The sequence below is a fragment of the Zootoca vivipara genome, chromosome 13, assembly GCF_963506605.1.
Source record: "Zootoca vivipara chromosome 13, rZooViv1.1, whole genome shotgun sequence".
Lineage (NCBI taxonomy): Eukaryota > Metazoa > Chordata > Lepidosauria > Squamata > Lacertidae > Zootoca > Zootoca vivipara.
Genome location: NC_083288.1, coordinates 34129719 through 34140583, shown reverse-complemented (window position 1 = coordinate 34140583; position 10865 = coordinate 34129719). Strand labels below are relative to the sequence as shown.

Genomic DNA, 10865 nt, shown 5'->3' with positions numbered 1-10865 from the left:
GAACCCAGGAAGCTGCCTTTATACTGAGTCAAGCATTTGCCTCCATCTAGCTCTGTGCAGTCTAGTGAGAGTTATTATTTAATTATCTTTAATAAACAGTTGGCTTAAAATGCCCTAAATAAATAAAATACAGTGGCTGACTGGGACATTCGCAACATTGCCGCTAAGCTAGTTTCTGCTTCCCCATATCTAAGGTAAAAACCCTAATATACTTTGCATTGCAAGGGTTGGAAATCCTTTTTTTAAAAAAACGCCACCAAGTCTTGGAATGAAACTTCTGTTGTCTTCCAGTGGGCAAGGAGAGACTTCCTGGTGCCATTTTTAATACTTTTTTTTTAAATAAAAAAAATACTCTTCTCTTCCCCTTCATCCTTCCTGGGCCAGGAGAGAGAGAGAGAGAGAGAGAACACCATTTAATGTATGGGTGACTGGGATTGGTTTTAGATCACAAGTGTCACCAAGGACTGTGAGGGTGTTGTGACCACAATCTCTTCACCTTTTGGGGATTTTGACCTTGGGGTGGAATTAAGGTCACACACACTCTGCTCTCCTGGGCCTGTAGAGTCAAAGAATCTGCTTTGCCCTTTCAGAATGGGATGGTGGAAGTACCAGTTCCACAAAAATAAGCTCTTTGTCACTATGGAGAGGTGAAGTGAAGATATAGAGTGGTGCAAGTCTTGTGACCACTGAGAATCCATGACCAGTCCAAAGCCCATAGGCTCAGCCCAGAGTTCCATAGGGAGTACTTAAGAACACTTGCCGAAATGGCTCAGTTGGGAGAATGTTAGACTGAAGGTAGTACCCAAGAGTAGTCCCATTGACATTAATGAATACTGCATGTCAAAGTTCTTTGCTTTCAGTAGCTTTGCTCTGAGTAGAATTTAGCTGAATACCACCCAAAGTAGTAGCAACCTGGGTAGTAACTAAGCCCAAGTACACGTAACTGACACAATTTCCACCTTGTTTGTTCCTGGGCGCCCTTCCTCCTCCTCCTATGCTCTTCCATGTTTTGTTTTAGGCTGCAAGTTCCTCCGAGGAAGAACCTGTTTATCCTTGCTGTAAACAAAATATGCCTTTTCCCCCTAATGGGGTATGCAAGAGCCCTTGGAGTCCTTAAGTGGGTTCCCTATCTGTAGAAGAAAATAACAGAGGCCAACCAGAGAATATTGAGAAGCAAAGCAGCTAGTAAGCCTGATCTTTATTAAACTCTTGCAACAGGGTCCTCACTCACCACAAGCAGGAGGGAGGAGGAACCCAGAACAAAGGTGCCCCAGCCCTTAAATAGACTTTTGAAATTGCCCACCCTCAAACTCAAGACCACCCCTAGAAAGTCACAGAAGGAGGTGGTCTCCAGCAAAATCCTGTCTGGCAGAAAACTTGTCAATGGTCACTGATTGGATCACCCGGGCAGCCTGGCCATTCTTTTGAAATGATAAATACTTAATTCCTGAGCCAGATCACAGGCTCACCCTATTCACACCTTAAATGTGCCCTTAAGGCAGGATTTGTGAGCACAGAGACAATGGGGAGGTTTCTTCATTTCCTCCCTCCTTGCAGAGAAACATTTGGTCAGTTTGGGTCCGTCAAAATGGTTTCAGGACTGTCTTCCTGTACTGTTTCAGAAGTTGTCTATATATTTATGTATGTGTTTGCCTTGTACATTTAATTTATATATTTGAGACCTTAAATTCTTATAACATCCTCTTGCATTCTGTTCAGTGAAAGGAGCCATGCACATGGACACTGAGAGTTATCAAGCCGGCAGGTGATAAAACAAGCATTGTGGTTGTAAAATGCCACTCTGCTTATTTGCAGACATTCTAGTGCTATCTGCATTTGTCCTGCAGTTGATGGTTACGCCTCAGGTTTCTGAGGGAAGAGGGATTTAGTCTACGGGAGGATGGATCAGGCTTCAGGCTTGCAGGATCAACACTGTGGTTTTGTTATGGGTTTTTTTTCCAGGCAAAAGAAAGGCAAGAAGTTTATGCCACAATAAATTGGTTTGTTTTTAAGGTGCCATGGAAGGCTCCCATATCTCACAATGTATTTTTGCCTGACTTCCAGGCTGCGGGTATCATTAAGTTTTCACATACTATTTTTACGTTTTACAACACATAAGACCTTAGTTAAAAAAAGAACAGAAATTGCTATCTTTGTTATTAGTCGAAACAAAAAAATAAATAATATTTCTTCCAGTAGCACCTTAGAGACTGTTATGGTAAAGATGCCCCTAAAATGCGCAGCCTTTTAGGAAGGACAGGTGCGGGTCGGAAGCTCCAAAATTTGCACTAAGTTCAGCTCTGCTGGGAAATGACAGAGACCACACGATGCTGTCAGGAAAAACAAACTGATCCTTTTATTACAGAAAAGAAAGAACTACAGCTGTAGGGTCCCTGCCTCAAAGAATGTAGGAAGGAACCCCGGGAAATGGTGAACCTCCCTCCTGTTCCCACGTGAAAATCCCTTTACTGGGAGGGAGGGGAAGGACAAAGAGGATGGGTGGTGATGGGATTAACTGGGTGCAGTGACGACTATTTCTTCATATGGTGAGATGTCAATCGCTCTCCTCCCGTTGTTGACGGGTTTCCCTTTGTTTGATCAGTCTAGATGGGAGTTGAGGTGGGGCCGTTCCTGGCGATTGCCGAGGGGTTGGGGTCCATCCGGCAGGTGTTTTCCCCCAGGTCACGCAAGGATGATCCCTGGGATTATGTAAAAGGTGACACTTCTGGAGGTTTGAATAAACTGTCCCAGTTAATCCATCTTTGTCCATGTGTGTCTTTTGAATCAGGATGGCGATGGGGCAAGTTTCAGGTGGGCTGGGGTCATACACGGTTCATGCAGCATTTCCTTTTACAGGAGACATATCTAATACAGAGAATTCTATGCAAAACGTAGTAGTCCTGATATATAAAGGTTCTGAGACATAAAACAGCAATTCTAATACAGAGAGAATCTAGCATAATTTAAGGCAAAAGGTTCTGTAGTGATAATCTAAAGGAGTCTGGGGCGGAGGGGAAGGTGGAGAAGGGAAATGTGTGAGTTTATTCTAATGTTGAGACACGTGTGCATATGCAGATCCTTAAGCCTTCCTTCAGGCAGGGTCGGGTCCTAGCGGGAGGGGTGAGGAGACGGGGAAGATGGCATTGAACAGGATTCTGGGTAGTTGCAGCTGTCAAATTCTGTCACCCCTCTCTGTTCATTAATAATGGTGTCCTGCTCTCTCTCCCCGCCCCATATAATTTTTTACAACAAGACCAACTAAGTTTGTCATTGATATGAGCTTTCGTGTGCATGCACACTTCTTCAGATACACTGAAACAGAAGTCACCAGATCCCCACATATAGTGAGAGGGTGGGGAGGGGCACCACTCAAAAGGGTGGTGGGAAACCGGACTGTTTGTGACTGCATTTGGTCTTGCAGGAAGAATTTACGACTGTTTACGACAGCAAATTTGTTATTAGTGTCTCTTGAGGGATGGGGGGTGGGGAGAAGCAGAGTCTTGGGGGATGGGGGGTGGGGAGAAGCAGAGTTTTCTCTGTTATTTCCTCTAGGCAGCTGCCTCTTCAGCTTTGCAGGCGAAGGAGGGCACCCCCCCCCCAACAATAAAAAATAAATCAAAAGTATCCCGGAAGTCAACCTTCCATACTGAGAGAATGCAATTGTTAACTCTGCCCTAACTCTATAGAGCATTCGTCGCCCGCGGCCGACGTTTCTCTACAGTTACCGGAAGTTCTCCCTCTCCACGCTTCTCTACCCTTTCCTACCTCTAGGCAGATAGCAGTGGGGCGGACTGGTGTGATATTACTTCCGGGAGGAGCTAAGATGGCGAGCCGCGCGCTGGTGGTGGCGCGAGGAGGGCTCGGCGGCCGTGTTATCGGTTGGTTAAAGGGCCGGTGGGGGGGGGAAGAGGGAAGGGAGATGGTGGGCGTCGTGTCGGCTGGCAGAAAAGGAGGCGGGGGAGGGAGAGCGAAGAGGCAAGGAGCCTCTCCTTAAGGAACTCGTGCAGGAGAGACCCGTGACCTTTTGTGCTTGGGGCTTTGCTACTCGGTTCATTACGGCCTCTGCCTTCATGCCGTTCTTGGGATCTGAGGCAGCGACGGTGCAGCCCATCACGTCAAAGCGGGGGGAGGTGGCGTGTGGCAGGAGGAGGGCCCGGCCCTTCCTTTTCCCTGAGTGTGAGAGACCGGCCCCTCGGTGCATCCCTCCAGGCTTCTTTCCGCGGTTGCTGCTGCTGCTGCTCCTCCCCCCGCCCCCTGCGGCAAAGAAAGAGGCGGTTTCTCCCGGCCCCCGGCGAGGTGGTTCCGCCCCTTCGCCCGCCCGCCCGGAGCTGATTCTCAGCACGTGCCAATCAATGGTTGAGCAGGGAGGTAGCAAAGCGTGCGGGTAGCAAACTTTTCAAGGTGGTCTAAACAAAAGAGATGGTGAGCAGCTCCAAAAGGACCTTTCCAATCAGAGCGAAAAAGGGCAATAAAAGAAATAGTGTGGTGCAATGGTTAGAGTTTTGTTCTATGGCCTAACGAGAGACCAGGGTTTGAATCCCCACTCGGCCACATAGCTCACTGGGTGACTTTGGGCCTGTCATGGTCTCTCAGCCTAACCTAACCTTACAGGATCGTTGTGAGGATAAAATTGGGGGAAGGAAACTAGGTACACCACTTTGAGCTCCTTGGAAGAGGTGGTATATAAATGCAGCAAGTTAATACATATGGTGAGTGTAAGCAAGTGTAAAGTGATGCACAATAAGGCAATAAATAAATCAGAATTTCACATATACACACATTCTCGTATTCAATTTGTTGTATGAGCAAGGTTGTTTCACGGAATATAGAGATCCTGCCCTACAAGTCAGCATATCAGAGGCTGTTATTCATAATGGTTTTTTTAAAGTGCTTAAGTTCACATAAAATTACTTTTTTTGCAGCTGTTGTCTCTTGAAGGTTATGGGCATAGGCAGGAGGAGGAAAATTGGGGGAGACAGGGACATCAGTATGTGCAAAGATAATGTATTTGTTATAAAGTGCTGCAGGAGTCTTATGAAAGTGATCATGCATTTTGCTTGTGTTTTGCAGGCCTCCGTGGCTGCCTGCCTCGTTATCTACAAGGTTTTATAGCTACGGTAAGAATTCTGGGCAGTGGTGGGCAAATTAATGTTTTAGTTTGTTGCAAGCCACCCAGTGTGGCTGGGGCAACACAGTCAGATGGATGATGATGATGATGATGATGATGATTGCTGCGATATTATAGGCAGAGAGGGCTAAAATTCTGACATTGTTCTTCTGCAGCCATCCTTGACCTGCCCATCCTTCCATGGGCATACGTTCCTTGTTCGAAGTTTTGCAGTTGAAGCAAAGAAAGTATTTGTACGAGACAAACCGCACGTCAATATTGGAACAATTGGGCATGTGGACCATGGCAAAACTACATTAACAGCAGCCATCACCAAAAGTGAGTGTTAGGGGTGGGAGAATAGTTATTATTATGGAAGACGAGATAGGTAGGGTGAGAACTGACCTGGCTCACCTGACATCCTGTGCTTTTAATTCTTAAGTCTGCTCCTCTCCCTTAATTCACTGCAAGGTTGGGGGCTCCATGTGCCCCAGAGCTAAGTTTTGATTTCCACTATGCCTGGACCTGATCAAAACAGCTAATTGAAGGAAAGTCAGCTGGCAGCCAGGGGGCCAGATCAAGCCAGCAAGGGCTGACCACCCAACCTCCAAAATAGATCCCATCCTAAAACTGCACATCATTGTGATACACCTCACCTGTTTTCTCTTGAACTGAGATGCAGGCAAAGGCAATGTGAACAGCGAGACCTGTGCCTTAGTTGCTCATTCCAGATGCTCACTCCCTTGCACATGTCAGGGTGGGAGAAAATAGGCACCTTTGGTGTCCAAAGGAAGGGGCCAAAGCCTCAGTTGCTGTTCAGACTATTTCAAGAGCCCTTTAGCTCTGCCTGCTGACCTGTTCCCATATCAGCTAAGACACAGATAGTCCTTGCTGGCTTTTCAGATTTGAAAAAAATGCTACTGAGTAAGACACTAGACCAATCTTTTTTGGGGAGAAACTCAAGAACCTTGTTCACCCCTTCTACTGTTCTTTCCAGTTCTGGCAGATACTGGAAGCACCACGTTCAAGAAATATGAAGAAATTGATAATGCACCTGAAGAGAAGGCACGTGGGATCACAATCAATGCCTCCCATGTTGAATATTCAACAGCTAACCGCCATTATGCCCACACAGACTGCCCTGGGCATGCTGATTATGTTAAGGTATGTGTGAGGAACTGGGAATCCATGAAAGCCCTGAGCACACTCATGATCCTCATCCAGAATTCCTGTTGATGGCACGTCATTTAAAAAAAAAATTCTTGAGAGGATTGCCAAGATCTAGAAAACTTCCAAGCATAGCTGCCAATTCTCCCACTGAAAAATGCGGGATCACCAGCGGCGCGGCACCGGAAGTCGCTTCTACGCATGTCCGGAAGCTACTTCCAGTGCCGCTCCGCCCGTGTCTGGGCACCAGAAATCGGGCAGCGCCGGCACCCAAAATGGAGCCTCCCTGGCAGGTAGGAAATCCGGGGGATTTACGGGATTTTTTCCAATCCGGGCTGCCAGCAGGAAACAGTTTAAAATACGGGGGTTTCCCGCGAAAAATGGGAGACTTGGCAGCTATGCTTCCAAGCCATATCAAACATAGGAGCTTGGTTTTTCAAAGTAGTTCATGTTCTAGAGATGCCACAGCCTGACATGTTTCCCATGTCTTCTCTGTAGAACATGATCACAGGAACAGCGCCACTGGATGGCTGCATCCTTGTTGTAGCTGCAACAGATGGACAGATGCCACAGACAAGGGAGCATCTTTTGCTTGCCAAACAGGTGAGTCCATGGTCTTGGAATGGAATAGGGTAGAGGTGGTTTGGGTGACCTAGTACATACTTCCGAGAACATGATGGGTGCTTCTGTCAAGCAGGACTGGAAGTCTTGAGAAAGGAGCAATGTACATGTGGGTCATCCTTGTTTTCTTCCCTTCCACCTCAGATAGGAGTGAAGCATGTTGTAGTGTTCATCAACAAAGCTGATGCAGTCGATGATGCAGAGATGTTGGAGCTGGTAGAGCTGGAGATCCGTGAGCTGCTCACAGAATTTGGCTACAATGGGGAGAAAACGCCTGTTATCTCAGGCTCTGCTCTGTGCGCCTTGGAGGTCAGTGGTGCATGCACACATTTAGTCTTGAGTGTCATTCCTTAGCAGGAATTCTTCCATTGCTTAATCATTTATATCACCACCTTCCATTCCTGTTCCTTGCAGCACCGAAATCCAGAGCTGGGCCTGAACTCCATCATGAAACTGCTGGATGCGGTGGATACATACATTCCTGTGCCACAGCGGGAGCTTGAGAAGCCCTTCCTGCTTCCCATAGAGCACGTTCACTCCATACCAGGTACTAAGCTTCATAGGTTGCCCACATTTGCTTTAAGGGAGTTGCAGCTAGGGAGGATCCTGTAGGGCTGGCTGGCCTGTACTCCCATTGCCTATGCTAGCTTCATCCGATTGCTTTATTCCAGGCCGAGGCACTGTGGTAACTGGTACCCTTGAGCGTGGCATTATCAAGAAAGGAGACGATTGTGAATTTGTAGGGCACAACCGGGACTTGCGCTCAGTCGTAACTGGTAAGTCCTTTAGATTTTCTGCAAGACTCGTGAAAATGGCAGCCGCGGCAAAGGACAAAGTTATGGTTGGGTGGGGGAACTCCCCAGAAAGTTTGAAAATGGTAACGGCACTCCTTTTGACTTCAGGTATTGAGATGTTCCACAAACAACTGGAACGGGCAGAGGCTGGTGATAATTTGGGCGCTTTGGTGCGGGGGCTGAAGAGAGAGGATATACGGCGGGGGATGGTTATGTGCAAGCCCGGCTCCATCAAGCCGCACCAGAAGGTCGAAGCTCAGGTAAGCAGGCAAAGTAGAAAGGGCAAAGATTTGCAAATAATTTATAAGGAAGACCTAACCTAAGGCAGTGTTTCTCAACCTTTTTTGGGCCAAGGCACACTTGTTCCATGAAAAAAATCACGAGGCACACCACCATTAAAAAAGTTAAAAAAGTTAACTCCGTGCCACCCTATATTGACTATATAATTATGACTGTAAGAAACACTTGCCAATTGCTGTGTTGGTTGCAATCTCCTGTAATAAGGCTTCACAAGCCGCTGATTTCTCTGCCAGCACAATCCTTTGCTCAGCAAGTTTCAGGTTGAGCTCATCCAGCCAGCTTCTTTAAGTTTGTCTAAAACCACCCTCCCGTGGTGGTGGCTGTTGAGAGCTGCGCTCGCCCCGCATCGTGACCCGGCCGGCTTCCTTTCCGGCGGGTGTTGATTATTGGCGGCCGCCAGGCATGTGACAATGCAAATCGCCCTTCTCGTCGCCGCACGTCGCAGCACACCAGCCAGCGTCTTGAGAAACGCTGACCTAAGGAACCTCCTCACCCACTGTATCCCTGCCTGGTAACCGCACTCCTCATATGGGGCCCTGCTGAGAGTACTGCATGCCTCAGAGGTGCACTTAACCTGCACTAGGAACTGGGCTTTTAGTTTTGCAGCTCCATGACTTGGGAATCAGGCACCTAGCAGGGTGTTTAGGCGCTTAATGAAAGTCATTTTTGTTCAGGAAGGCTTTCCGAGAGGATGTAATCCAGTCATTTATGGAAGATCAGTGTTGTCTAATGGAAGTGGGTTTCTTTTGTTTGCATGGATGTTTTTGCTTTTAGTGAGTAGATGTTATTGCTTTTAAAGATGGTTTTGTTCTGTTTTTATCATGATCACTGCTTCAGTGGTTTCATGCTATGAAGCAGTCTATAAATTTGTGTAATTATGATGGGACACTTTCATATCCCATAAAATAATGGAGGTTTAATTTGGAGCTCACATTGCTTGTTCAGACAAGGCAAACAAGTCACTTCTCCTTCCCAGGTTTACATCCTGAGCAAAGAAGAAGGTGGTCGCCACAAGCCCTTTGTTTCTAACTACACACCTGTCATGTTTTCTCTGACCTGGGACATGGCCTGCCGTGTAGAATTGCCTGCATCAAAGGTTTGTCTTTTCCTTCCTGCCCCCCCTCCCCTCTTTCCAGCAGCCTGTTGCTTCCTGCAAGCATTGAAGTGACTTATAGAATCCACATTAGAGAATAGCTCTTGATCTGCTTTGCTTCTGATGCTTATAACTGAAAACAAGTACAACTACTGCATATCTTACAGGTCTTATTCCCTCTTCCTTAGGAAATGGTGATGCCAGGTGAAGACACCGCCATTATTTTGGCATTGCGACAGCCCATGGTTTTGGAAGAGGGGCAGAGATTCACGCTACGGGATGGACACAAAACCATTGGCACAGGAGTTGTCACAAAAATACTGCCAGTAACTGCAGAAGATAAGGCAAAGTGGGAAAATTAAGTATATCCCTCCAAAGGATGCTGTGAGGCATTTCAGTCCACTGAACATGCAGAACACATGAAACCAGGAGTTAAGTGCGTTGCAGAAAGAGGAATGATATGTGTTGAAAGCTTCACAAGCTATGAACGGTTTCTTGGAATAAAGCCCCTTGCTGCTGAAATTATACCCTAACTAAAGTAAGTGGTTAGCCTTATGACCTTGGCTGAGGCGAGAAAAGCCTAATGTGTTCTGCTCATTTCAAGGGTGGGTGGGGAGGGCAAGTTGGTTAAATAAAAGACTTGAAAGCTAATCTTGAGTGCTATTCTGTTAAGTGGTGTAATTTTTTCATGATACCCTTTGAGACACACACTGTTGTACTACTAAAACAAAATTAAGATTAGGTAAAACTAATTATCTTCTTAGGTAAAACTTAAGGTAAAAATTTTAGGTAAAAATTAAGATTAGGTAAAACTAATTATCTTCTTGCACTCTATGGGACTCTCAAGAGTCTCCTCCAGCACCATACAATTAGTTTTGTTGTTGTTTAGTCGTTTAGTCGTCACGAAGAGTCGGACACTCTCAAGAGTCCCATAGAGTGCAAGAAGATAAAACCTATCCATTCTTAAGGAACTCTGCTTTGAATGCTCACTGGAAGGACAGATCCTGAAGCTGAGGCTCCAATACTTTGGCCACCTCATGAGAAGAGAAGACTCCCTGGAAAAGACCCTGATGCTGGGAAAGATTGAGGGCACAAGGAGAAGGGGACCACAGAGGACGAGATGGTTGGACTGTGCTCAGAGCTACTAACACGAGTTTGACCAAACTGCGGGAGGCAGTGGAAGACAGGAGTGCTTGGTGTGCTCTGGTCCATGGGGGTCACGAAGAGTTGGACATGACTAAACAACAAAATCTTATGTGTAGTTAATGGGTACAGGTATCTGCTTGCAGGGGCACCAGCACTTGTCAGTTGATCTCAGATAGTTAAGAATTTGGAGCCTGGATACATTATCCAGCCCCGAAGTGCCTATTGAGCAGCTTGAATCCACAGACAGGTTTCCTCTTGTGCACTCAAAGCCTGAATAGACAAGCATAGGAAGCCTTATTTGTGTGAACTCCTTTAAATGACACATGGAGCCCAAAGCAGAGGTGGCTCTGTACATCCTGCACTCCAGCAAGTATGGACAGCATTACCAGGCAGGGGTGTCTTAAGGGCATCTCTACAGATCATACAACAGTACCTAGTTCAAGTACATTTTCTAATTTAGTAATATTAGTAAAAAGTAGATGTACTTCCTCTTCCCCCTATCAGCTCTTTTTGAATATTGAAAGGACTAAATCATCCTTGTGATATGAAAATCACCACCAGTACTCAAGTGCTGCTCTTTTTAAAAAAAAAAAAGGATATCAGGAGAGTAACTCACTGAAGGCAGCAGGGCGGGATA

At 46.4% G+C, this 10865-nt stretch overlaps 1 protein-coding gene across 1 annotated transcript; it reads left to right on the top strand.

Annotated features, from left to right (window-relative positions):
* Window positions 1-3787: 3787 nt before the first annotated feature.
* Window positions 3788-10865, top strand: TUFM (Tu translation elongation factor, mitochondrial). Its single transcript, XM_035136654.2, has 11 exons — window positions 3788-3878; window positions 5071-5117; window positions 5284-5446; window positions 6105-6271; window positions 6773-6877; window positions 7040-7204; window positions 7310-7442; window positions 7567-7671; window positions 7798-7949; window positions 8966-9085; window positions 9271-10865. The coding sequence occupies exons 1-11, from the start codon at window positions 3824-3826 to the stop codon at window positions 9442-9444; spliced, it is 1386 nt and encodes a 461-aa protein (XP_034992545.1). The 5' UTR covers window positions 3788-3823; the 3' UTR covers window positions 9445-10865.